The sequence below is a fragment of the Ptychodera flava genome, chromosome 6, assembly GCF_041260155.1.
Source record: "Ptychodera flava strain L36383 chromosome 6, AS_Pfla_20210202, whole genome shotgun sequence".
NCBI classification, from domain to species: domain Eukaryota; kingdom Metazoa; phylum Hemichordata; class Enteropneusta; family Ptychoderidae; genus Ptychodera; species Ptychodera flava.
The window spans coordinates 28,206,293-28,233,838 of NC_091933.1; the positions used below are offsets into that span (position 1 = coordinate 28,206,293).

At 36.9% G+C, this 27,546-nt stretch overlaps 1 protein-coding gene across 2 annotated transcripts in view; it reads left to right on the forward strand.

Moving 5' to 3' along the window:
- Positions 1-297: 297 nt before the first annotated feature.
- The window catches only part of LOC139135400 (uncharacterized), a 35,721-nt gene continuing 8,472 nt past the window's right edge, over positions 298-27,546 (forward strand). Inside the window, exons 1-8 of one of the 2 annotated variants that reach the window (XM_070702773.1) lie at positions 298-759; positions 9,534-9,716; positions 17,685-17,870; positions 18,893-19,309; positions 20,479-20,657; positions 25,370-25,443; positions 25,966-26,080; positions 27,220-27,338. In XM_070702773.1, coding sequence (XP_070558874.1) covers positions 648-759; positions 9,534-9,716; positions 17,685-17,870; positions 18,893-19,309; positions 20,479-20,657; positions 25,370-25,443; positions 25,966-26,080; positions 27,220-27,338 — 1,385 coding nt within the window. In that variant the 5' untranslated portion in view covers positions 298-647. Of the gene's footprint in view, positions 760-9,533; positions 9,717-17,415; positions 17,487-17,684; positions 17,871-18,892; positions 19,310-20,478; positions 20,658-25,369; positions 25,444-25,965; positions 26,081-27,219; positions 27,339-27,546 lie in introns of those variants that run through there. The other variant, XM_070702774.1, reaches the window with a different exon arrangement.

Sequence of the window (27,546 nt, forward strand, 5' to 3'; positions counted from 1 at the left end):
ATCAAGTAACCTTGGTCAACACTAAAGTGGCCACGGTTGAAACAGAAACTGCCCAGTTATAACACACTACACGCCAATCTGCCAGCTGGCTACAGCTGAAACTAATTAGTGTAAGCAGTTTTATTGCAGTTCACTGCAGTAGCTTTACTAATTTAGCAATTCCCTTGTGTATTCTATCCAGACACTTAAATGAGTCGGTTCTTTTTATCTACAATGTTATCTACAAAACTTGTGTGCCACGTACAAAAAAGTAAACGTAATGTATATGAGACTGTTCAACCATCCTGTTTTTTGCTGTAATATGCGTTCTTGCGAGTCTAAGTTAGGGCGTCATATCGAGCCGTGCCAAAACGAAACAGTCAGAGCCGCCGGGCCTGTACACTGCTATCAAAATTGGATGTTGGCCTCTGTATGAAGTTTATGTGATTGTGCCTCAGCGAAGTCATGCCACGGTCCCTCATGCTGACTCCATTCGTTGAAAGATTGATTTTGGAATAGCATCACATGCAGATAAGGGAGTACGAAAGGACTTCTTCGTGACGTCATATCTAAAAGGGGATTTCCCTCGGTGTTCCCACACAGCTCAGCACAACTCGCCAGCCTAAGTTCATTGTACGTATACACGTAGGAAGTCGAGGCCAGTCATCATGGCGTCCTCGAAGAAGATGGTCAAATTTGTAACCGATATACCGCCGATGGACTTGATTAAGATGGCACAAATGATGGACCCTCCCGGTCCAAATAACTGGGAAAAATTAGGTGAGCAACTGAACCTTCTGCGCAAGTTACTGTAGATTGTACTGTAGATCCCAACTCGTACACGGAAATGGACAAATGTCATCTAGAATTACATAATCGTGAGTCACATTAAAACAGCAACATTTCAAGAACACTTTACAGATCTAAACATTTTTTTTCTATCAATCAACTCAGGTAACTCCAGTTATGACTGGTATTTTCTGTATGAATAAGTGCATTTTAAATAGTAAGATTGTCTTACAATAACATTATAGTACATAGCATGGAGGTAGTCTCTACTACCTCCATGTACATAGTAATACCACAGTTCCTCCACCCGGACTGTGATTGTACTTCAAGTCTGTTTGAGTATAGGGACTGTCAGTGTGGTGTAACCACTGAACCATCTCGCTACTACCTCAACGTTATGTGAACTAGCCTCTGTTGCAGTGTTGTATGGTTGTTACAACTGTGAACAACATCGCTTCGTTTCCTCATGGAGGTAGTCTCTTCCTAGCTCCATGGTTTTCTCAAGTGTGGAAATTATACACTCCCTACACGGAGTCTACATGTATCAAGGGTGGAGTACATGATAAGGGTTAACCATGGAGCTCCATGGCCTCATGGGGTTAACCAGAGACCTCTTCCTATGTACCGTATATCTCTACACTGCAGCAATGAGCATTGACATTTACTATTTGACAACAAAGTTAATTAAAAAAGACGGTCTGTCTTGAAATGTCCATGTATATATTGACAAAAAAGGAGTCAGTAAACATATATAGGATATAGAGGTCTGTGTGTGGGATTTTTACTGATATTCACAAGCTGTAGATTTATACAGTTCAGTGAAGTCACATTTGCATTCATCAGCACATGATGTCAGTGTGCTGCCTCCATCCATAATCAGCAACAAGCGTAATTCAGGTAACTCAATGGGACTCAGCCTCTGGTGGTTATATATAAAGTAATTAGGTCATAATATAAAGTTCATATTATAAGGAAGTGGATGATTGAGGTGAGCACCACTCAAAATTTAAACAATACAAGCTTTCTGGTAAGTTTTACCTTCAAAGCTTGAACCATGAAGGGCTTAGGCTACATAAAGATGCTTGATTCGTTCAAATAGAGTAGAAATTAGAGCTGTTTGCAAACTGGTCCACATTGAATGAGCTTGTTTTTAAGGCCAAAAAATCTACCAATGTACCTCGGAACTGAATTTCAGTCATACCTCTGTTGCTATACATGGTACTACATTGGCATAGGGAGGCATCATGGGCCAGTGGCTAGAGCAGTGGACTTACGATCACAGGATGGTGGGTTCGAGCCCTGGCATGGCCATGGTGTTGTGTCCTTGAGCAAGGCACTTTATTCCTCATTGCTTCTCCCCACCAAGGAGTGATTGGTACCTGGTAGGACAGTGGTTGTATTAAATGTGTGTGTTTAGCTCTGCTGCGCTTATTGGCCGCACATGTGAGCTGTTGTTTGCTCCCCAGGGAGATGAGTGGTATCATATTAGGTCCAGTGACCAGGGGTAATAATAATTATTAAAAAAATGTAAAGCGCTTTGAGCACATGTACTTGTGGATGGATATATGCGCTATATAAGAACCAATATTATTATATTATTGTGAGAAGCTAACAAACCTGTTATGTTAGAGTGGTAGTATTTTAAGTCAGAGTCTCTAAATCATCAATCCGATCTTGATGGACCAATGTGTGTGAAATACTTGATCTGTTGACTTAGTCATGCAATCACACAGAATTTCAAATCAGAGAAAGAAACAATATTGTTCAGATTTTTTTGGCAAAGTAACAGAGACGGCGAGCAAAATTTTAAATTTTTATACAAGCCTGCAATATCACCCACTAGATACATTTTTACTCATGACAAGGAGCCTAGATTTTACAAACTGTCCATGATAATAGAGGTATAACATTTACAGACAGTGTTGACAGAATAAAGTCTTAGCATTTTGACATGTTCCACAAAGTAAACAAAAACATTTTTAAAAACTTTAAAAATATTCACGTCCTAAAAGTTGCAATGAGGAAGTACATATTTGCCGCAATTTTAAAAGAAAATCAAAATTGACTAACTTGACATAACATATTACCATGTATCGTATTCAAGCCAAGCCAATTTGTTTTTCTGGTGTACTGTAAACTGTCTCAATCTCTTCTGTTTTTCATATCTTTGGTCTTTGGTCATCTCTTTACATGAAATTGACTTACTCTATTACATCCTTTTCGTTGGCAAATTTGCCAGTTCCACAGGTGGGCCCATCGCCAGTTCTGGCACCACGTGGTTTAAAACAAAAACAACATGCTGTTGCATCGATGTCAGATGGATCACATCGATCAAAGGCTATGTTCCGATCATACATATATAAGAGTGTTGAGCTAGGAATCCCTTTCACTTCTTCTTTCTGATGATTGCCAGATGCATGAAGTAACAGCTGATATCATTACTTTCTACTTGAAGTAATTTTGTGTTATTATTTATAACGCTCTGCTTAAGCATCAAGCACTGTAATTTCCCATCAGGACATCTGTATATATATATATATATATATATATATATATATATATATATATATATATATATATATATATATATATATATATATATATATATATATATATATATATATATATATATATATATATATATACACACACATGTATATATATTATAGATAAATGTTTAGCATTATGATCAATGTTTATATTATCATCATTATTATCACCATCTCTTCATCTATCTATATTAATAAAATGATAGATAGATAGATTTAAGCAATAAAGCACACCCAGCGACGGTATACCACAAGATTTTGACCAGTTCATGACATATATTCTCGAGCGATAGTGAGTGCATATATGAAATGAACTGGTCAAAAACGAGTGGTATACCGTCAGTGTTCGAAATTAAAGCCGCACTTTTCAATCCCTGGTTCTCGCATTAGTGGAGTCCTCCTCCCAGTCAAACACTTGGCCAGTACGATGTTTGATTTCTATAACATTAATTACACAAACTGATCTCAACTAATTACACAAACTGATCTCAACCCTTTGTCACCTTTTGCTAATCCTGCAAACAGAGCTTATACAAGCGTTTGATTGACGGTCGGTTCAAATCGCCAACGGTCATTGATTTCCCACCACAAATGCTCAAATTTCCTAAAAAATTGTCTTCCAGTGGTGTTAGACTTTGAATATAACCACAGAGTTCGATCAGCAGCAACTTTGCGCTGACCGCTTTGGCAGTCTGTCTGTGTTTTTGCGGCCGGGAAAAACTAAAAAGTGGCATTTTCTGGAGCGTGTGTCCGTGTGTTGCCTGTTTGCTGTCCACTTACACAATGAACGCGGCCATAGCTTCGCATCCTTTTAAAGGGAGGCTTTTCTGATCGAAAAGTTTCGCCTGAGCGATTGCTGGGTCTCATCACCCTTTGAAAGCTTAAAGTTATTAAAAGGACTCTGAAATTTTGACCGATACTCGATACTGCTGAAGACCATCACACAATCAGTTAATGATACCGTAAAATCTTAAAAGACGTAATTTTTTGCGACATTTAGGCCTACAGTCCAGGATGACGGTGAGTTTTGCCTGCCTGTCGTGAAACGGTATACATCGAAACAATTTGAAGCCCTACTCTCGGCCTCTGAGAGTATACACGACGGATCGTGCAACTCGACAAAACTATTATGATAAGGCCGCTCTGTTTTATAAAATGTACACTTGTTATAACGATATATCGTGGTAACAGTCGGCCTTGTGAACTTTGGTTAAAGACCAATGAGCAAGCAAGATGTTCTAGCGGTCCACAAACAAACGCAGCGAAACGTGAACTTGACTGTCGATTGCAGGTAGCACAATTGAGATGTCTTGTAACATCTAGTCCTTGTATCGGGCGTAGTTCAAAACCATAGAGATAAAAAAATACCTTCATGTTCAAAACCAAATATGTTTAGTCAACAACACTGTTCTCGTAGTTTTTGTCTCAAACTCTTCTATGAACCGTTTATGTTTTGAACACTTCAATGGAAAATCAAAGCAAAGAAAACAGAGTCAGTTTGATAAAATGAAGGGCTGTATTATGTACAGTTGTGTACATGTAAATTCCGAACACTGTAAGTGTGGAACTAGTGAAGTGATACAGGGGTTTCATTAAGAGCCGGCAACCAGCGAAATTGACCGGTTACTCTCACGATTTCGCCGGCTACTTTTTTGGAAAATTGAACTCTTTCACAGCTAAAATATTTTTTACCTTCTGAAATGATACGGACAAGTTTCACAAGCTGTGTAATCAAACTTTTCAACGGCTTTTATGTGAAACAAAATTTAGAAGACGAGCGACTACTACGATCGCCTTGCACTACGATGCAGCATGGTCTGCCTCAATAAAAATCGGAATTGCAATTGACGATTCTATTGGCCAGCTACCTGAATTGCTGATTCCTATTTGCAGACCTTATATGCTAATGAAAACGTGCATACTACACCTGTCGGCCGTCGTTAGCTCAACTCAAAATGGTCTATGAACAAATGAAGATGGAAGCGATCGCAAGGTCAAGCTTCGCTGTACGATCCTCGGTTTTGAAGTGGACCAAGAAAAGAAGAGAAGGATAATTACGTGGATTTAAACTGTTTTCGAAGGCAAAAAACTCTCACAAAAAACTTTCTGATTACAGTTTGAAGTTTAGTAAGCCGATGTGCGTTGCACTGCAGTAGGCGTAATTGTGAAAGAGTATAACCTGCTGGACGTATGATACGTACTGCTCTTCGGTCTATCGACGCCGATAAGAACGTCGCCCAGAGTGGTTACAATACGATCAGACCTCTAAATTCACTTCAAAAGCGATCGTCAGGTTAAATCCAATGTGCTCTTCTGAACGTACAAATTTTCATATCCTATATCAAGGTTCTTACTTTGCATACCCATATAGTCAAATAACCTTGAGGATCTTTGATTCTATTTGCGAAATATGGTAATGATTGTCATTTTTTTATCATTATTTGTTATATAAATTATCCTTTTTACCTCCCAAGTGGTATCAAAGTTCTTCATTTACAGATTTCCATACCAAACATCAGCGTTCTTAATTTTAAGCATAACATTATGAGTGTTTTATCCAGGATTGCATCAACAAGGGGGATTTTCCCCCTTTACCAGAAAATTTCGGGGGCATTTCACGTGTTCAAGTGTTCTACTTGTACCTCTACGATGTGACTGGCACCATTTCATTGAAAGAGGGAGTGGTCCCCTTGACAAATTAATCGGGGGTGCCAACATTTCAAAAGAGGGGGAATCCCCTATCCCCCTGTCCAGAGGTAACACTGTATAATATCATCTACATTAATAATAGTGAATTATTATAGTTTACCTCCTAAAAGCATAGAGGCTCTAAAGACTTGTTTTCTTTGTTCAAATTATCGTCAACATTACAACATTTTATCATTTTTAATTATAAATTATCATATTTAGGCCTAATCTCCCAGGACATTGGCTTTTATGATATGAACACAAATTGCCCTGGAATACTGCTGACAATTCTCCTGAAAATATTAGAAATTCAAGTGACTGTAAGCTGTAAAAAGTAAATTTTAGCTCATTTTTCAGGGTTTCCGGCCTTCGGTCGGGAGAGGGAACACCCCCTCCCAGACCCTCCCCCGACCTCCAATGACCACTTTGTGGTCATGGCAGCTGCAAGCCTCCTGCTTTTCCATTCTAGCCCCCTACTTCAAAAGTTAATGAAACCCCTGTGATACTGGGTGTTTATCATATGACACTAATATGCTAACATTACCAGTGTTACACTCACTAGTCTGACGAGTATTATTATAACATTGTGTCGCATTATTGCACCTAAATCAATCCATTCAATTGCTAGAATTTGCATGCACGGACGTAATTCATACTGATCTGAATGTAATCAGCTTCACCGTAATAATTGCGTGTCTATCGGAGGGATTACACTGTTCGTAAATGTAAAAAGTTGCAAGAAAAAAAATTACTATGTTGCGACATTGTCAACCCCTCGGTCTGGCGTACCATAGAGATCGAATTCCCCACTACCAGGACACGAAGTGCGATCAATATCCCCTGTTGCCCCGCACTCCCACGGTGGAAAACATTGATAGGTGCATGACATTCAAGTCTGAATCACATGATTTAGAGTCAGTCATCATCTGCATCTGTTACAGGTTTTTCATCATTTATTCCAAATTCCAGTCGGTCATAAGGACTGACATATTGCTAAAAACTTTCGGCCCAACGAGAAATCTGTCGGTCTCGGACCGTCGGACTGACGTTAATTTCGCACACTGTATACCGTCACTGGGTGTAATTTATTGCTATAATATCATAATAGCATATTGAATTTCTTTGGTCAAGCTGAGAGCTCGCCGTATGCCAGCCGTGGTATATCGCCAATATACCACGGTTCTTTTCGCGTCTCTACCAATCAGATCGCTGTATTTGCGCCATCAATATACTGGTATGATATAATTATAGATATATAATAACATGATAATTAAGATAATGGAAACATTGATGATAATGGTAAATATAATTATGATATTCCAAAGATATTATCTGCTTTGGAAAAGCATCATACTGAGTGTCTTCAATGTTAAAGGTTGCAGTGACTGTTGTGTAGGGTTTTCAACAGTTTTTGTTAGCTACTATAGACTATAGTCTATAGAAGCTATTGGGATGGGTATCCGTCCGGCGTCCGTCGTCAGTCTGTATGTATGTATGTATGTATGTCCGTTTGTGAGGCGTCCGTCCACTCAAATATCTTGAGAACCGCAGCACTTACTGATTTGATATTTGTTGTGTAGATTAGAAATATGATTTTGAGAAACTATTTTTTTTAATTTTTTGATATTGTTGAAAATAGGCAAATTAATGCCAAAAAAGGTGTTTTTGGTAAAAAATCTTCTTCTTCATAACCGCTGGTCAGACAGCTTTGTTATTTGGTGTACAGGTCCCTAGGGATAACCCAACTTAGATTTGTTCAAATTGTGATGAAATATGCAAATGTGTATTTTTAAGGATTTTTTTGTCATTTTTGGTCAAAATTTGACTTACATTGTATGTAATTCTTGTACTGTATAAACCCTATCAATTCACCCAGAAAAAAATAATTAATATGATTTTAAATAATTGAATTAATTAGGAAATCATCAAAGCCAAAATAATTTTAGTGTGGAATTATCAGAACGTTCAACTTTTTTTGACAGTTCATAGTGAAATGCTTACCATCTTGGAGGATTAAAACATGTAAAGGCAACTTTCCTGAATCCCAACTTTGATATATTCTGAACCACCATTTATGTTATCTAAAAGAAATTGCTCATAATAGTTTGTCATGATAGGGTGGTCAAATAAATAGAGATAGAGAAAGTTCTAATTTCCATTTATGGTTGACTTGGTAAGGATAAAATAAGATTACTTTTTGAGGAAAAAAGTAGAGAGGTCAATTAAAAGAGTGGTCAAAGTGATAGGGTTTTTATGGTAAAGCTGGGCTGTAAAGATTCCTCATGTGCTATTTATAGCAATTATGCAATCTGTGTAAACAGTGCAATGAAAGTGTAACATGATTCCTTATAATGCTTTTGATGACCTTGAACTTCTTAAGTTACAAACATTTGTCTCTTCAGTGTGCTTTCTCTGAGTATGTACAGTCTCAACTTATTCAACAGAACTTACTTACAATGTTAATTTGAAAGTTAAAATGTGCTTGGTTAATAGGATGACAATACAGATATAGATAACCAGCTGAAGATTCTTTATAACCTGACAGATATGCTGTTTTATTATGACGTAAATCTTGATTTAAGCAAGTCTTGTTTACTTTAATTAGAATGTAATTAACTCTCGTTTATTTGCTATTATAGACTAATATAGTCTGATGAAATATGCAAATCTTTATTTTTACGGAATTTTTTCCATTTTTGGTCAGGCCATCCTGAAATGAGCTATCAAAGATATCCACCTTCTTCATCAATACATGTGTCACAAAAGGTTATTCTCTACATAACACAGCAGAGCTCTGTCAACTGTTTAGGCGCTTGTTTTTTCCAAAACCGCTGGTCAGACAGCTTTAATATTTGGTTTACATGTCCCTAGGATGACCTTACTTAGTGGAGATAATTTCATACAGTCAGGAAATACTTAATTTTGTATCCATGTCTATAGTACTTCAGGGACTTTGGCCCTATGTGTTTTTCAGCTGATCAGGTTCAGTTTTTCTGTCTGTTCCTTTAAGAAAATACAGAGTATTTCACCCTTCAATTGTGCAGTCGATGTAATTAATTGTATGAGGTGATTTTGTTGTTGCCCATTGAAAGTTTCTGTCAGGACTTAATGCATAATTTTCATTGTTGCACTCAACACACATCTTGCATACACAGGCTATGATGCCGAGCTGAAAAGTGTATCGGTATTTCATCATGTTTTAAGAGTTACAGCCAATAAACTAATTAGTTAATTACTGAAACAAGCTAACTATTTACCAGGGTCAAAATGTTGTGAAATCTAAATCAAGTGACATCCACGCTTCTTCATAGCTGTCACTTGTATGCTGCATCCTTGATATGTGGTTTGGCCCAAACTCATCGTTGTCTACCCAGATTGTGGATGCTTTTACAGGAAGTTGGGGATGCACAGGGTAAAAAAACTTGTACAAATGCATCTATATAAGCATCATTTTGACTACGCTTGCTTTATTTTTTTTTCAAATTTCAATATTCCTTATAGTCTTTTTTTCTCATTTTCATTTGGTAGCTGCTTTGATGGAGTTTCAAATGGAGAAGGTGAGAGTATTTGCCCTGGCTCTCAATCGCAATTGCAGTCCATTCAAAGACTTGGTCAGAGTGTGGGGTTACAAGAATCACACAGTATCAGAACTCTTTGTACTCTTCCACAAAATGAACCATGTCAGGTGCATGGAAATCCTCAAGCCGTATGGTAAGTGACTTTCTGTCAAGTACAGCTAAGGTTTACATCATTGTGAGAGTGAATAAGAACACGCAGCCCAGAGTCAGATTTACCCTTTTATTGCAGTGGTTTGACCCAATCATTTTATTCCAATTTGTTCTTTATGGAAAGTTGCAATGGATCTCTACAAGGAGAATCGGATGACAATTCAAGTGATTATCCATGTGTTTCAATCTGTGATATGCAAACATTATGAAAAGCATCTGACAAGTAGACTGTAACCATACAGGAAAATTTTGCACATTCTTCGTAGGATGTTCAAGGACTTGGCAAGCACTATTCAAAACGTTTGTGTAAACGACTATAATGCCAACCTTTCGGAACAAATGTTGTATCCATTCCAACCACTTGCATCGCAGGTTATCTGAATGGCTGACAAAACAGTGCCCTCAATTGTCTAGCTCGTATTTCTGATCCAAAGTTTTTGTAGTGTTTACTCATGAAATGCAGAAAAGTGTGCTATTACACAGAAGTTCAATGTCAATGTGGCTTGATGTAATTTAATGAGAAATCAATAGCAAGAAGGTTCAGCTACTCTGGTAAATTTGTAGAACCTTTCACAATGTAGTGTTTGATTTTTTACTTCACCATTGTAAAGAATTTGTACAATATGGTATTTGAAACAACAAGATTATTCATGTATGGTGCATTTCTGATCAGTATCAGTTTCTGCTATGCTTAAAACTTACTGAACATCATATAGTTATTCATCTAGACAGATAGACTCTCACTCCAGGGTTCAAACACAGTCCCTCTATCCACCGGTCTGGAAACGTGGCTGGTTTCTTTGTGACACTCTGTGATATTAACAAACACACGATTCACACCTTAAACAAAGGACACTGACAATGTTCAACTGGCTTTTATATCGATGTCGCTACCCCACGATCCTATGACAGCCGCAATGTGATCGTTCAAAAACATGACGTTTGTGGGTTGTTATTTTCAGAATATCACAAAACATTACAACTTGTTCCCTTTAGAAACATTAAACAATTTATTTTTTCATTAAATGGGTAACGTTGCCCCTCTAGATAAAAGCTTGAAAGGGACCACACATTATGGTTGCATTATGATCACGATCGAAAAACAAAATGGCCACGCACTGTTCGCAAGTGTCATGGACTATTGCCCGAAATCAAGAAGACAGGCAAAATCAGCTGAATATTAACATCGACAGCTGAGTAGTTCATTACCAAACTTGTTATTGTGTTGACATGATAGCATTTTGTAAAAGGTGCCTGAGCGCGAGCGTACGTATCGAGAGTTCGCCATATTGACGCTACATGGGAAAATATGCGAATAAAATCTATGTGCATTTCTGCAGTTATCGTTCCTATTCTGCTCAGTTAACAGACATAATTTCACAGAATATTACACAGAAAACATATTTAGATCATATTTGGAGGCACTGACTACTAGCATTGCAAGAGAAAGGGACGGCAAATTTTCCGGTGTGTTTCCAGCTGTGCCTGAGCGTACGTATCGAGAGTTCGCCATATTGACGCTGCATGGGAAAATGTGCGACCGACCACACAACTAAAATCTACATGCATTTCTGCAGTTGTCTTTCCTATTCTGTTCAGTTAACAGACGGGATTTCACAGAATATTACACAGAAAACATATTTAGATTACATTTGGAGACACTGACTACTAGCATTGCAAGAGAAAGGGACCACAAATTTTCCGGTGTGATTCCAGCCGTTGCTTGTGCTACGTACGTCAACACACTCGCAGCGGTCAACCCCAGAAATTATCGCATACTATCATCATTTACGATGGGATAAGGATCACGAAAAACACACACCGGTTTCAGGATATGATAATTTCTGTCTTTGTGTCGTAGATAGACGCAGAGAACACTTAATAGAGCCAAAAACAGCAAAAATTCGAGAAAAGCGTACACACAATCGGGGACTGTGGCATGCAGGACAAACCCAAGCTACACATTATCACGTGACTGGCCCTCGTATCGCGGTTCGGCTGTGCGGTCTAGGTGATTGACACCTTTTACAATAGGCGTTTCCAGACCGGGGATAGAGGGACTGTGGTTCAAACTATGAGTATGGATCCAGGAAACTGAGAGTAACTTACAGTACCTGCTGGGTGCCTGTTCAATCTCACGTGTAATTTGATATTTATGCTAGTGTCAGCTGGTATTTAAATTTGGCAGAACAACAGAATATTTGAAATTTGAGAAGAGCTATCAGCTGAGTGAGTGGATTTACAGTATTTGAACTGTCAGCCGGGCTTGTTACCCATTGATGGCTTTCAAATTGGGGAAAATGGTGCTCTACCATTAGTATAGATGTAACATTCACAAAAAGTCACAGCTTTAGTTTTGCCACATGATGTCATGCCTCCAGCTGTTGCCATGGGGAGGCCAGTGGTTCACAATGATGAGATGGGACTATTAAAATTGTAGATCAATTTTCACTATTAAGTGACCCTTGTTGAGCAGTGAACGACTGCTATTTACATCGGTGATGATGTAGGAATCATGTGAATCCTGAGGTAGACTCTCTCACAGCCCCTCGCTGGCTCCACCTCAGACCATAATACTGCCCTCAGCAGTTGAGCTGAGCAAAGTCCTGCTATATTATTATAGCACAGTTGCTAGGCTTGCTAGAATGCAACCGGAACTTAAGCTCATGAATAATTCAGCATAGAGGATATCCTGCTCATCTCTCCCGGGCTGTGCTCATGTAAGTAGAGATGTTTATTTATGGATCTAGGACAAGAAACAAGTCCAATTTGGGTCAATTTTGTAAAATTCCCTGAAATGATTCCTTGAACAGAGTTCCCTCTGTGTATATACCTAACCAGGAATTCAAAAGTGTTCATGGAATTTATGAAAATTGAGCTTTGCTGACATTCAAGAAAGTAAACATTTGCATATCAGTGATTTGCTGTGAATGTGCAATACCATTCAAAAAAGTGTCATTCCAAATTATTTATTATGCAGGTTTACGTGTTATTCTAATAAAGAAGTCAGTTTAGTTATAGGTTGTTCTGATGCTGTCTCATCAGAACTTTGGAAAGTTTTCAGTTGATATCCGTTTTGGTATGTAATTGATTGTTGGGTAACAGGAATGTGGATTTCTGCAAAAGTAATGATTTCTTTTAGCCCAAATTGCCAGCCAAGATATTTCACAGCTCATCGTGTAATCATAGTGCTTGGTATCAGATTTCAGAATAATCTCAAGGACAATTTTTATGTTACAAATTAACCAGTAACACAGGGATTTGTCAACTTGCAGGGTGTTAGGCAGCCAACATCCTTGAAATGTTTATCCAAACTTTGATAAGAGTTTCATCAAAAAAACATAACATTGCACAGTGTGTCAGAAACATGTGACTGTTTCATGATAATCAGACCAACAATGGATCCAGAGTATCCAATCAGGATGGGTGTTAGATATGATGCAAGATTCTTTGAAGTGTTGGCCTGGACGTGATTGATATTGAAATTCAGTGTTTAGGGAGATTTTGTCACAATTCTCTGGTAGTTTGTGATTTTGCAGTGTAAACATGCCAATTAATTTCATGTCATAAGGGATTATTTTAATAAGAATTTTTACGATTTTGCTCACATCATTCCCAACATGTGCCACTTGATCAATGGTCAAGTGCTTGGCATTGACCTATTGAACATATACTTGTACTAGGGTGGCCAAAGTTAAGCTAAAATGTTGCGACATTATACGCAACTCACGCACACTGAAAGTGAAATTTGATTTTCGTGAAATTTTAAACGCCATTTTTTAGCTCCCATAGCCATATGTATATATGGCAATGGAAGCTATTCTTATAGGCTAGGGAAATGTCTGTATGTCTGTATGTCTGTATGTCTGTATGTCTGTATGTCTGTCCGTCAACATCAAAAACTCCAAAACCGCTGTACATTTCATCTTGATATTTGGTGTGTACACGGATGATGGGCTGTAGATGAGATTTTGTTCAAATGAAGTTGTCATTGCCAAAAATATGCAAATTAAGTGAAAAAATGTAAAAACAGTCAAAATTGAAAAAACTCAATAACCACTGAGCAGATTACATGAAAAATTAGCATGTAAGTACTTTGGGCTGACATGAAATGATTGTGCACATCTTGGGTCAGTATCTTGGACTTGCTATTTTTCATGAATTTTTTTGTAATTTTCTCCCATTTTTGGTCAAAAAATCTCCTGCTCTGAAACCACAAGTCCGATTGATTTGAAACTTGGTATGGAAGTGCATAGAAGTGACCTTTCCCAAATTTGGGCAAATCGTGGTGAAATTTGCATATTTTTAGTTTACACGTCCATAGACTCCCATGTATAAGGCAGATCTCCATAGACTCCCATGTATAAGGCCACGAAAAATAAAAATTTAGTTTCTCATCGTATTCATATTGCAAAAAGGATGCAGTGACACAATTTTTAGTCCCCACAGATGAAGTCCAGTGAGCTTATAGATTGGGTCATGTCCGTCTGTTCGTCCATCCGTGAGTCCATCCGTTCACGCAGATATCTCGGATATTTTGACAAAATGTCATGTGACCTCGGTGACCTTTGATCTCAAATATACATATTTGTCCATAACTCAGTAACCACAAGTGCTACCACCCTTCATATATGGTATGATGGGACAGCTTATGACGCCACATATTGTACCTCATTAATTATGCACATATCTAATTTTGAGCGAGCCAATAGAGCTAGAGGTCTGATTTTTGGTATATAGGGATAACTTAGCAATACAATTTTTTTGACAAAATGTCACGTGACCTCGGTGACCTTTGACCTCAAATATACATATTTGTCCATAACTCAGTAACCACAAGTGCTACAGCCTTCATGTATGGTATGATGGAACACCTATGACGCCACATATTGTATCTCATTAATTATGCGCATATCTAATTTTGAGCGAGCCAATAGAGCTAGAGGTCTGATTTTTGGTATATAGGGATAACTTAGCAATACAATTTTTTTGACAAAATGTCATGTGACCTCGATGACCTTTGACCTCAATATACATATTTGTCCATAACTCAGTAACCACAAGTGCTACACCCTTCATATATGGTATGATGGGACAGCCTTATGACGCCACATATTGTACCTCATTAATTATGCACATATCAAATTTGAGCGAGCCAATAGAGCTAGAGGTCTGATTTTTGATATATAGGGATAACTTAGCAATACAATTTTTTTGACAAAATGTCATGTGACCTCGGTGACCTTTGACCTCAAATATACATATTTGTCCATAACTCAGTAACCACAAGTGCTACACCCTTCATGTATGGTATGATGGGACAGCTTATGACGCCACATATTGTACCTCATTAATTATGCACATATCAAATTTTGAGCAAGCCAATAGAGCTAGAGGTCTGATTTTTGGTATATAGGGATAACTTAGCAAAATGTCACGTGACCTCGGTGACCTTTGACCTCAAATATACATACACTAAATAGTCCAGGATGGGAGCTACAGTGTCATTGACGCTATTTTTTCTGAAAATAAGTAGCTCAGTTACTGAAAAAATGGATATTTCCAATTAAAATCGATGTATGAGGCAGGTTTCATTAAAAAACTGAAGAAAAAAAGATAGAAAAATAGTGTTTTTCCTCTCCAAAAATGCCACTTCGTACTGACCGGCCACAGCGCTCGAGCGGCACGCTCATGGCACGCACTTCTGAATCCAGTCAATACCTATTTCGCAACGGAACTGCTTTCGGGCCCTGTGCACGCTGTCATAGAACTGTGAAACTTGGCCAGGAAGTGGCAGAGCATCCCATTTACATGTAGTGGTGAGTTTTTGTTATATTCTGGGAATTTTAGCCAGCAAACACGAGGTAAAGTGAGTACGGTAAATTCGATGTAGATTTTCCCCATTTAGATACATATTTTTGCCATAAAACTTGTAGCATGCTCTTTTTAAACATCATTTCAACATTTCTGTAAAATATGACGAAAATCTGTCCACGAGCACAAGTACGAATCATAAAAACAAAATCGTGTTCATTCATAGACCTCAGTACAGTGTGACTCAAGATGGCGGCGGAAGGCAGTCACACTGACACACCATTGACAGCCTGCCTGAGGCTGAAGTTAGGGACAGCTATTTCTTACAATTTCATGGCTGAAAATGAACTGCATTAAAAGACAATTGGCTGTTTAAATTGATTTGTTAGAATTGAGTGTTATTAAATAACATTGTGACAAAATTTTATTGTATTGTGAGCTCTAGTTTTAAAGTTATGTGAATTCAAAATTCATAAAAACATAAAAATCCATCCATTTTTCGATGGTACGGTGCCGCCGCCATTTTGACTAAGTCAGACAAAATATTTTCAATTTTCAACACTCACAGTTTCAAAATCCAAGACTGTGCATCAGTCAAATCTTGATTTTTCCGTAATATTGGGTAAATCTGTACACAAGACACATAGTTTAATGATTCCATGTGAAGTAAATAAAAAATTATGGGTTGCCAAACTTGAAGGAATCGGCATTCATTGAAATAGTTTTAAAATTTGCCAAAAATTGTCCGCGAAAAAATGGCATTGTTATTGCTTTAAAAATTCATAACTTTTGATTGGATACAGCTATTTGCATAATTTTTTTTTAAATTTTACTTCTTTTACCCCATTCTTGCTAAAAATCCATTTAAACTGTGTGTATAAACAAGAGAAAAAAATGGCTTGGCCACCCTACTTGTACACATGATCCATTGCAGTATGAACAGAAAATTCAATTGTGCTGTTGAAGTGACCTCAGTACTTGCGTGATAAATACACCAAGCAATCTCATGTTTTTATGTCAGAAGGTTGGATAAAAATTATTTGATTTTTAAGATTCAGATGTGGCATCAATGTGAAAACAACCACTCCATGGTTCTATTATAAGAAAATAGTGTTGATGATATTATGTTCAAATTGAGTAAATTTGTAATGCACTTTATACTTTTGCAGAAAATTTCAGAAAGTTTCAAAGATTTCTAGGTTTACAACAGTTAAGGGAAATGGGTGCAACCATTTGTACCAGTTTTGCTACAGTACCAGTAAAATGACTAAAATTGAAATTAGCTTCTTTGGTTTACAAATTTTCAACATTACCACTGTGTTTTGAGAATGTGTATTTGTAAATCATTAGCCAATTATGACTTAAAAACTAACTATCTAACATATCAGAATGTAAAGTCATGAAGTATAGAAGTACCCATTAGATTTGGAATCACAACCTATATCAGTACAAATCATTAGCTTAGTGACCACTTTACAGGTAATGTGATAATGATGGTAATAATAGCTGCAAGGCAGGAGAATTATTCAATGTGTTAAAAGGGTATGCACAGGTGGTTAGTTGCTTGAAAATTGTAAGATTCATCGGTTAAAAGTGGAGTTTTAGTGAGTGTGATGTATCTTTCTTGTAAATGAGAAAATAGGAAAACTGCCCATATACTGTAATAATACTGTATTTTGAATCTAATTTGTTTTTTTGAAAAAGAAAAAGTTATTTCAACATGGTCGCAAATAAAACAAATCTACATAACTGTGAATTTCGAATCTGATTTTTCTTCTCTACTGATATCATAGTGCCCTCTATCGGTAGTTGAAGGGAAGTTACATTTTATTTGTCAACCACACCCCATATGTCATTATACAAATACATTGCAGAGCAGATTTAGAGCCATGTTCCCACTTGCTTGTTTCAAAATCAAGAGCCATATCATGAGGTTTGAGTAAGTGTAAGGCAATTTGCGATCTGTGAATTCAAACAATAGTTACATGGTTAGCTGATACACTAATGGTATAAATGCTGAGCTCTTCAGAAAAATCAAGTCATCTTTGAAGCTAATTTTTTTGTTTTTGAGTTTATAAGTAGAGAGACTACTAATCCGTGCCAGTGGTGTAACACTCTTCCATGAATTTGTCTTCAGTGGATGTCAGCTACCATTCGCTGCTGCAGAACGTCCAGTCACCATCCGATGAAGCGGCTAATGCGGAGGCAGCGGCAGTTCCAGACGTCAGACCGGCTTCACTCAGTGCTTGCCAACTGCAGCGACAGAATTCCATGCAGCACTCCTTGCAACCGTTTGTAGATACACGAGGAATTGATCCAGACAGTAGGTCATTTCTGTTTCTCTATTTTACCTATTCTGTCTGTCTTTGAGGTACATTTTTTTTAACTTGAACAACTAGGTGGGCCTGTGCACCTCTGGGCAGTAAAGTGCTGGTATTACAAGCAAAGAAAAAGCTGCCCACAAGTTCATACTACAGAAACTTTCCAAGGGAAAAGTTTGTGTGGTCAACAACACAATAGTGAAGTACCATTCCGTGCAAGTTCAAATCACAGTTAATTCTACTATCAGTCCTCCAGCTTTTCATAAGTTAATTCTCTGTCTAGTTTTTTACTCTACTGTATTCAGGAATTATCACAATCGTGACCTCCCTTTCATAGGGGAACTACCAATCCAAGTGTAGGTCGTGCCACGGCAATATTAGTTCCCAGATTAGCTAATGATTTACCATTGCAGAAGTAGAAACAGCATTTTTATTGATGTGCATATAATGCCGCCAACACGACCTCACTCACTAGGTTTTCAAATAGCTGTATTTACCTTTGCTGTCATAACATTCCAATTTTCCAGGCAAACTTTTGATTTTCATATTTTTTGTTAAAGTCATGAAGTTGCAAGACCATCTCTTCTACATTTGTGCATGTATTGCAAGTTGACATTACATTTATGTTTTGTAAACCATGCCTGCCTTGATATCATTGGTAATACAGAATCATTTTAGAGTTACTGCTAATGGCTTTTTTTTTACAATACCCTAGTCTCGTTTCATATTCTCAGAAAGGGGTAGTATATTTTTACTGACTTCTCAGCAACAATTATATAACCAGTCTGATATAACACAGCAATATTACTTGTTATGAGTGCAGACACTCATATTGAAAAACCCTACGCCAATTTGAGTTCAGACCAAAATCAACGTCCGGGCATTGACTTTAGCAGCCCACAGGTAGTTTCAGTTTTAGAAGTCCGCCTGCATGAAATGGATGTGAGTCATTCCAGTTTTTCAGAGGGATGAGCGGGAAAAGGCTCTTTTTAAAAAGGACACTGCACACCTGGTGTCATTTCAGAATTACCTGTACCAGAGCCACCACCACTAGAGTGCACATGCGGCCGATGTTCACCGTGTGAGTCTCAGACATCGGCTCTGTCACCGTCAGATTATCATCTCTCCCAACCGTCGTCGTCCTGTCTGAACCACTCCACTTTCAAGGATCATCGCAAGTCAACTCACAAGGCATCGCAGAGTTCTCCTCTCCCGATCAACACAGAGAGTGTCAACTTTGACTCCAAGGGCCAGAAACAGGCATCGTCCTTCGGCAGTGTGTCTACCACCTCGTGTAATCTCTCCACCGGTACGTTTGGGAACACCACTTCCAAAGTTTCCGAGTACCAGGAGTATCTCATTGAAGGCTCAATCGACAGTGACTTGCTGGAAAAGTTTGAGTCCCAAAATATGAAAGAAACAAAGGAACTAACTCCTCAAGGTAAAGTGCAGAAAGTTACAAAAAAAGAACGTAATTTATCTCTGCAAAATGCTTTCCTTATTTAAAAATATCTATTGAACATCTTTTTTTCTTGAAAATTTTCGTTCAATAACATAGATCAGTTGCATTGATATAAGTTGCAACTTTGTAAGATGGTAAAAGTTAAAAAAAAGATGAAATGGCAGAAGATGTGTAAAATTTTATCCATAAATTTTCTGTACAAGTCCGTATAAAGGGTACTAAGCTGTCTAAACCAAATCCACCAAGCCATCGACAATCAGGTTAAGTGTTGGATATTGTAATCTGATGATAACACTGATTACAGTGTGAGATAAGATTTTCTATGCAAACCAACGTCACCAAGCAGTTGGCGTTAGCAGTTCAAGCAAATTTTTCTTGATAGACACAAAAAAACTCAAAATTGCAAATTTTGACAAGTCACAATTTAAGAATTGTAGTGGACTTTCATTCACAGTTGACAGTGACATTACTAGTTCATGACTGTCTCTTCGCATGGTGTGTCAAAGTTCATTTATGACTTTTGAAAGCCTCAGTCTTCAATTACCTGGAAACACAGAGAGAGAGAGAGGGAAAAAAGGGGAAGTGGCATGACTAGGTTACCATTACTCTGTCAGCAGAGAGCAATATTCTAAAAAACAAATTACAGTTCACAGTAGGGTCAACAGCTGTTGAAATATAGTAAAAAAAAAAGGATGGACATGTTTAATTGCAGGAAAACCTGTGCATTGGACATCAAAATTTTTTGCCTCACAGCAATTTCAAAATTTCAGTTACTTGATCCCTGCATAAAACGTTTCTGTTCAACTTCAATCTGTGAAGTTGGCTGATACATTCCTAGCCGATCACAGCATTTCTGTTAACTTGGTTCGTTTCTAGAAATAAATGAACACTACATTTGTATCTCAGGAAGAAATCTCTTCAGAAGGGCAACAGAAGTGAAAATGAAACAAAAAGTAGTGTGCAAGTTTGTTTTGTTGAAGATCATCAAGTGGCTTTGAAAAGGGGTGAAAATTTGAATATAAAAAGTTACAGTGTTTATTTTTATCTGCGCAGAGTGAATTATTTGAACTTTTTCGACAGACTGGAGGCGTTAGATTTGTTCCTTCTGAGGAATGTGACATTTTTGTTTGTGTTGGTCATATTTTCAGAGAAGAAGCAACGTATGCAGATGTATGCACTGACCACCATGAACCACAAGAAGTACAAGGAGATTGTGAGCGGCACGAATGACTTTGACCATGCCAACAAGCTAGGAGAAGGTGCTTTCGGAATCGTGTACAAGGCCATTCTGAATGAGACTCCATTCGCTGTGAAGAGACTGCTACAGGTAAAGGGTGTTCAATCTGTGCTATGATTTTCTTTGCTTTCTGTATCAATCCCTCCTCATTTGTCAACTCAGTCCGAGGATTGCCAGCAATGGGTTGTTTTTTGTAATTAGATTGAGGGCACAGTAATTCTGCCAGTGAAAAAGATGATTTGGACATTTGTCTTAAATGAAGAAAATTCTTCTAGGACTATGCCAGAATTCTCTGGAGCAGCCCATGTTTTGAATATTTTTTTTATTTAAAAGTAATGAAGATATCATAGGAAACTCTCGTAATGTTTTGCTTAAGGTGAAGTACTACGAATTACGTCAAAATTAAGTTGTGGTGTCATTTTCTTGAAACTTTGCACAAATATTCTTGGAAGTTGTGCAATTGCAAAAATAAAATAAAAAATGGGGGTCACCATGCTCGTTTCCATGGAAACGGACGTTAAAATGGCGTCGTTAGAAATAATAAAATGATATAATTCACTTAAACTAAAGAAAGCAATTATAAAAAGCTTAGCAAATGAGTTAATTTTAATAAATACAAAGATTTAATATCCATATATATCGAATGTATAGTTTTCATGATGTTTGTGAAGAAATTTATACATAAGTATCGATTACAAAATGACGATATCGATATTATATCACTACATAATTTTCGAACTTTCTTCCTGTCGCTTTGAACGGTGTCATTTTGACCAAACTTGGCGAATAAAATCCTGACATAATACCATTTAGTTTACACTTTTAATAAAAGGGTGTCACCATGCTACTTTTTACAATATCTCCAGGTGAATGGGTAATATGCGCCATGTAAATGGGAGAGAAATGTTAATTTTTCGCTCATATTGAATAAATACCAGCATCCTAGGGGGTCAAAATATGACAAGGTTATAGATCACATGTATTTCTAAGAGACTGGGTCAAAAAATTAGGTAAAAGCGCAATTTCAACAATGACAGGTGATGTTAAATACATGCGCTACAAAGTAACCCATTTGCGACAGGCTTGAGTTAAATCTGCGCAGAAACGTTCTAAAGCGTGTGCGCGTCCGAATTCGTCGCCCTTTACCTTAAATGGATATGAACTTAAAAAACTATACTTGCATCAACAACACAATTTTGGATTTTATTTAAATATCAAGTTTTGGCTAAAGTCAGTATTTTCTATAAATTGAATTGAATGGAAGTTGGGTAACTATAACATTATATTTTTCATCCAATATATTGTGTACCTCTTTATTTATAAAACACATAAGGTGAAACAATTTTATGAAGAAAAAAATTTGAAAAAAAAGGCAAAAACCATCTTGCTGGACTATTATTGACATTGAATTAGTCTAGTTGGCTCTCAAACTCTGACAAATCAACTACCAACTGTTTGCTGATTGTGTATGAGAACGCAATTGCTGTAAGATCCATGGAAGCTGTGCTGTCAATATATACATGTAGCTTACAGCAATTTCAACCAATCACAGGATGCAAGTCAATCTTTAACTACTGGATTGGATAATAGTATCAGTATCACAAAATCTCCTTGGTGATCATATTTTGTCTTCCGACCTGTCTTTCAGTCTTCCTTCCCTCCTTTCATGTATGTGGTGAAATACACTTGAAGTCTATGTGGGATAGTATATACAATATGGAATTACTGTAAAATGTGTCGTTAAAATAACTGACTTGAGTGTATATACCATGATATGGAAAAGCCATCTCCGGTTTTTGAAGGGGGGTCTCCCCATCCACTAGGAATTCACTAACAATGAAACACTTTGGGAGTCCCCTGATATGAGGGCAAAAAGCATATACTTAAGGGTACCCTTCATTTTAGAAAAGTACAATATACATAGGGGGTTTCCTGGATCCTAGTTTAGTCGTGCCTGAGATAAGTCGGGGCTCTTTGTTGTCCAAGGACGAAGCTACTTTTTGAAGGGCCTTTCCATTGTCAGAGTGCTCCAAAATATTTGAGACACAGACACTGTCAGCACAACTGATAAGAATTGTTATCTGTATCTGCTGCCCAAATATTTGGAGAGAATTTCCCAACAAGGTACTAATAAATTTCCTCTGTAAAATACCAACATACCTACCTGTGTTTTCCAAATTATTTTTCTTTTCCCTTTATTTTGTTACAAATGCATTTTCCAGAGAGAAAGAGAGAGAGAGAGAGAGAGAGAGAGAGAGAGGAAAGAGAGAGAGAGTCTCTCTCTGCGTGTATAGGAATTGTTGTCACCGTACATAGCACAGACTGTGTATAATCTTTATCAATCTGAGTTGAATCATTTATCAAATTCTACAATTACAACTCAATTCAAAGACTGAACTCCAACTTTTTTGAATTCTGGTATTTTTCTTCCCAATACAATACTTCGTGAACAATATTATGTGATTTGAGATTTGACCAATGTCCCCCTGTGAATTGGCTTTGTACATGACCCCTTCATAACCTAACATCTCAGCAGTTCTGTTGATCAGTGAGTCTCTCACTAGCAAAATCAGACTGATTCACCCTGAACTAATAGTACTTGTTTTAATGCTCATTTCGTAGAACCAAAAATTTGCAAGTTTCTGTACTATATACATAGAGAACCACAGGTCGATTAGGCATTATATTTGTGATGATTTTTCATATTATTATCATAAAAAATAGTTATGAATATTAATAAATTATTAATATGAATGTTACAGAATATTAAAACTTTTTTACACACAATGTCGTCTACTTTTTGTAAATGCCGTCTGTAAACTCCATCATTTTTGATAATTATGATTATTAATAAATTATGATTATGATTAATAAAATCATATTTTACACATTGTAATATGCTTATGAGAACAACCCTCTGGAAACCCTCATATAGTTTCACAATCTATGCCAAAATATACAAATGACACCATTGCCCAGGTTCAGTCTACAGCAAGAGTTACTACACTGTGTAAATTATCAAAACAATGGAGTTTCCAGACGGCATTTACACAAAGTAGACGACATTGTGTGTAAAAAAGTTTTAATATTCTGTAACATTCATATTAATAATTTATTATAATTCATAACTATTTTTATGATAATAATATGAAAAATCATCACAAATATAATGCCTAATCGACCTGTGAGAGAACATGTACATTTACAAAATTTAAAAATTAACTTGTAGTTGAACTCGATCCTTGAGTGACCATATTCCAAGGGTGTATGTTCAAAACCATTCGATGAAAACGGTATATTCACAGAGTTATGCGTGAATATTGTTGCAAAGCATACTGATATCTTTGTACCAATGTAATCCAAAAATGTGAACAAAATTCCTTGACCATTGTGTACTGATCCAAATAGTACATTGTATAACCCCTGCTATCAAGGTGGTAGTCACCTCCAATTTCTTTCCAAAAAGAAATTTGAAATCATCCCCTTTCAAACTCAAGAATAGATTTGGATTACAGTGCAAATATTTGTACTATAGAAACAAAATACCTTTAGGATGCCAATATTTGAAATTAGAAATTGCCACTGTTTGTATTAACTCAGTGAGGAAATATTAAAGTTATATGTTTTCATGAAAACATTATGCTTAGAACCCCAATTTCTCCAAGAGTTTCAAAATTTGCTGACGCAAATGATAGACCAGAAAAGTATTGTCAAAAATATGAGTCTGAATACCAGCCCCTAAGGTGCAGTCAACCATAATCTAACTTTTGTATAGCTGCTTGAAATAGTGGGCTGTTAATGGTGTTGTGACGGAACTATTTTGATGACAATTTCCTATTGATTTGCAAGACACGACATCCAGCATTAAATACTTTCTTGATTGAGTGCTGTTGTGTCATGATATTGGTGACCTCTTTCTGTGCCTTTGATTTTCATCTACATAACTTATTCCCAACCACATTCTAACTGAAACTGAAGGGGGTGGACTCGTTAAAATTGAAGAGGAAAGATAAATAATGGTTTTGTGAAAGGGTGTACAGATCATTCAACTTGGTGTTTCTGTGCTGTGGAGTGAAATGAAACCTTGTCCAAACTTTCAATGTAAAGGTGCATTCCCCCTGTCGTGATTCCAAATGAAACTAGAAATACATGGTAAATATATAATTCAGTGCAAAGACTTCTGTGTTTTTGATTTGTTTCAACAGTCTGAATGAGGTCACAGGGTCAGAGTTTATTCTTTTCAAAATAGGGTAATTTAAATGCTCATATTTTGTGTAAGTCCTCATATTTGGAGATGTCCTATTCTAAACAAAGGACACATAGATATATTCCTGCAACATATGCAAGCTTGTCGTTGAATTATCCACTTATCTTTTATAATGATCTTTTAGGGACATGATTTGTTTCTCAGCATTGGGTTCTGCCTTTGCGTTGAAAATGCGAAAAACTGTGTCACCATACTTTTATTCTTTACATGTACATATTGTAGAAAACAAAAAGGTCGTGACCCCTTTATGTGGAACTGAAAGCAATCGCTTTGAAAATCCACAATTTGTTTCAGTCACGGTAAACCTGTAAACAGATGTCACCAGTCTGATAAATTGGATGTGAATATCCAATCAACAAAATAAACAAGATGATTTATCAATCAGGATGTGTTGTCATGTTGACATGGTGTGATAGGTTTCGTTGAACGTACAATGTCAGTGCAGAAGATAGTATGAAATCAAATGAAAACACAATGTTGAGATAATATTCTAGAATTTGTTTCATGAAATTTCCTTCTTTCTTTGTAATTACAGAATGAACAATCAGATTTTGAAGCTGAGAAAATAGCCAGAAAGTACCAAGTCAATGAAATTGTAGCACTTTTGAAGTAAGTATACTTTTATGATGTTGTTTGCTATTAGGACGGAACACTTTGCTTGCATTTATTACCATATATGAAGTAGCTCTGTTGACTGAAGTTTTGATGCATTTTCTAGTGTTTTACATTTTTGATACATTTTCCAGCATTTATATTTTGGTTGTAAACATACAGTGGAGCTGTTATTCTTGTCTTAAGCAAGCCTTCTTAGGGGGCCCTATCATAGCTCTGAAGCAACTGGAACCCCTAGTCCTGTGCTAATTTATAAAAATTCTCCTTATGGACCCTGTGTGCTTCAGTTTTGCGTATGTCAGTTCGTTATTAAAGAACCCCCATCTTTTTATCAATATAAACACTTCCTTTTGCGTCCTAACTCTGTGAAATTGAAAATATCATTACTGATTTCTCTGGTTATATCAGAGCACCGTAACAGTTTTGTTTTGTAGCCTGTCTGATTGAAAAATCTCCACTATCATTCAGGTCATTAAAAACAGAATCTAAATCACCTGTTTATTCTATGTTTGTTTACAGGTTTCGCCACACCAACATAGTACCACTGTGTTTTTACTCCCTGGATGGTCCGGAACCGTGTCTGGTGTACGAGTTCATGCATAATGGATCACTTCAAGATAAACTTTGTGGCAAGGTTGGTACAAAAGTAGATGCATACCCTCCCCACCCTTTGTAAATATTTCAAAAACTGCAGTACGTAAAGTCAAAATTACACCAACTCAGGAGGACACAGAACACAGTGAAAATAAAAAAATAATTTCTTATATTCAGATGGTTTTTGTAAGGATACACATCTAATGAAACACATTTCTATGAATGAAGATGTTTTAGTCATGTTTTAGTATGTATTAACCACAACTGTTGTGTAACATTTAGACTCTCAAACTACAACAACTGCTATGGTGACAGATCCTTGCTTTCATATTTATTGTTTTGACCATAAAGTTTAATCAGGCATTGCTAAAAGTCCCTTTTTTTTAACTTTCCTGTTTTTTTTTATTTTCTCTTCCCGTTTTTCCTTCATTTCACTACCGTCTCTATAAATATATGTTGATAGATGTAATATAATATTTATTTCACATCATATATGTTCTGTGGCATATGTACATTTTATGTCATATGTTTAGTTTTTATCATATTTTTTCACACATATTTGTTTGACATGAGTATTTCACATCAGCATCTGATGTAGGAGGCCTGTAGTCTGCAAAGACTCACACTCAAATATCTCTTAGTTGAATTCAACTTTTGATTCCGCTCATTTTAATCAGTGAGGCCGATCAGTGTGATTAAACTCGGCCACAGTCACAAGTGGGTTGGGTGTCAAAAGTTAGAGACATCATACATGTAAAAGCAACAACGCTATGTCTTATACCCTTCTCTCCTAAAGCTCTATTGTACCCAATCTGTTCTGAAGCCCAACCATGCATCTATAAAAAATTGACTAGCCATCATCAGGGCAACCAGTTGTTATATGGTGTGTGAATATGTTTGCATTTTTACAATCAGAAGTACTAAGTATGACCTATTCAAGTCCTAATTATGCGTTGGAACAGCATCGCATATTAAATGTAAGAGTTGTGTGCAGTCATGTACAGCACATAGTGCTCCCTTCTACACATATGAAGAAAACATAAAGTGCACATGAATCACGTCGTTTTATGAATTAACTGTAATCAATTATTGTCAGATCAGGCAGGAAGGACTGTAGACAGTCTTGTACCTTGTTTTCACATAGACTTTGACACTACACTTTCTTGTCGTGCTTCACAGAATACGAGAAACACCATTCAGTGGCGGCTAAGGTTAAAGATTGCGATGGGGTCAGCACGGGGAATTCAGTTCCTGCACAATGCAATGGATAAACCCCTGATCCATGGAGATATCAAAAGGTAATCTACTCTAAATGAAAAAAACTCACTCCATGCGGAGAATTTTTAGTCGCTGAAACCAAAAGCAGTTACTTCTTTCTGAAATTCCTGGTCGATTACACTAGAGACAAATCTTACAATCAGAGTCAGGTAAAGAACAAAAGTATCAAAACAAAGTAAAAGTGATATTGCTTGAACCACTTTGGCTCTTTTGTGCCTAACTTAAAAT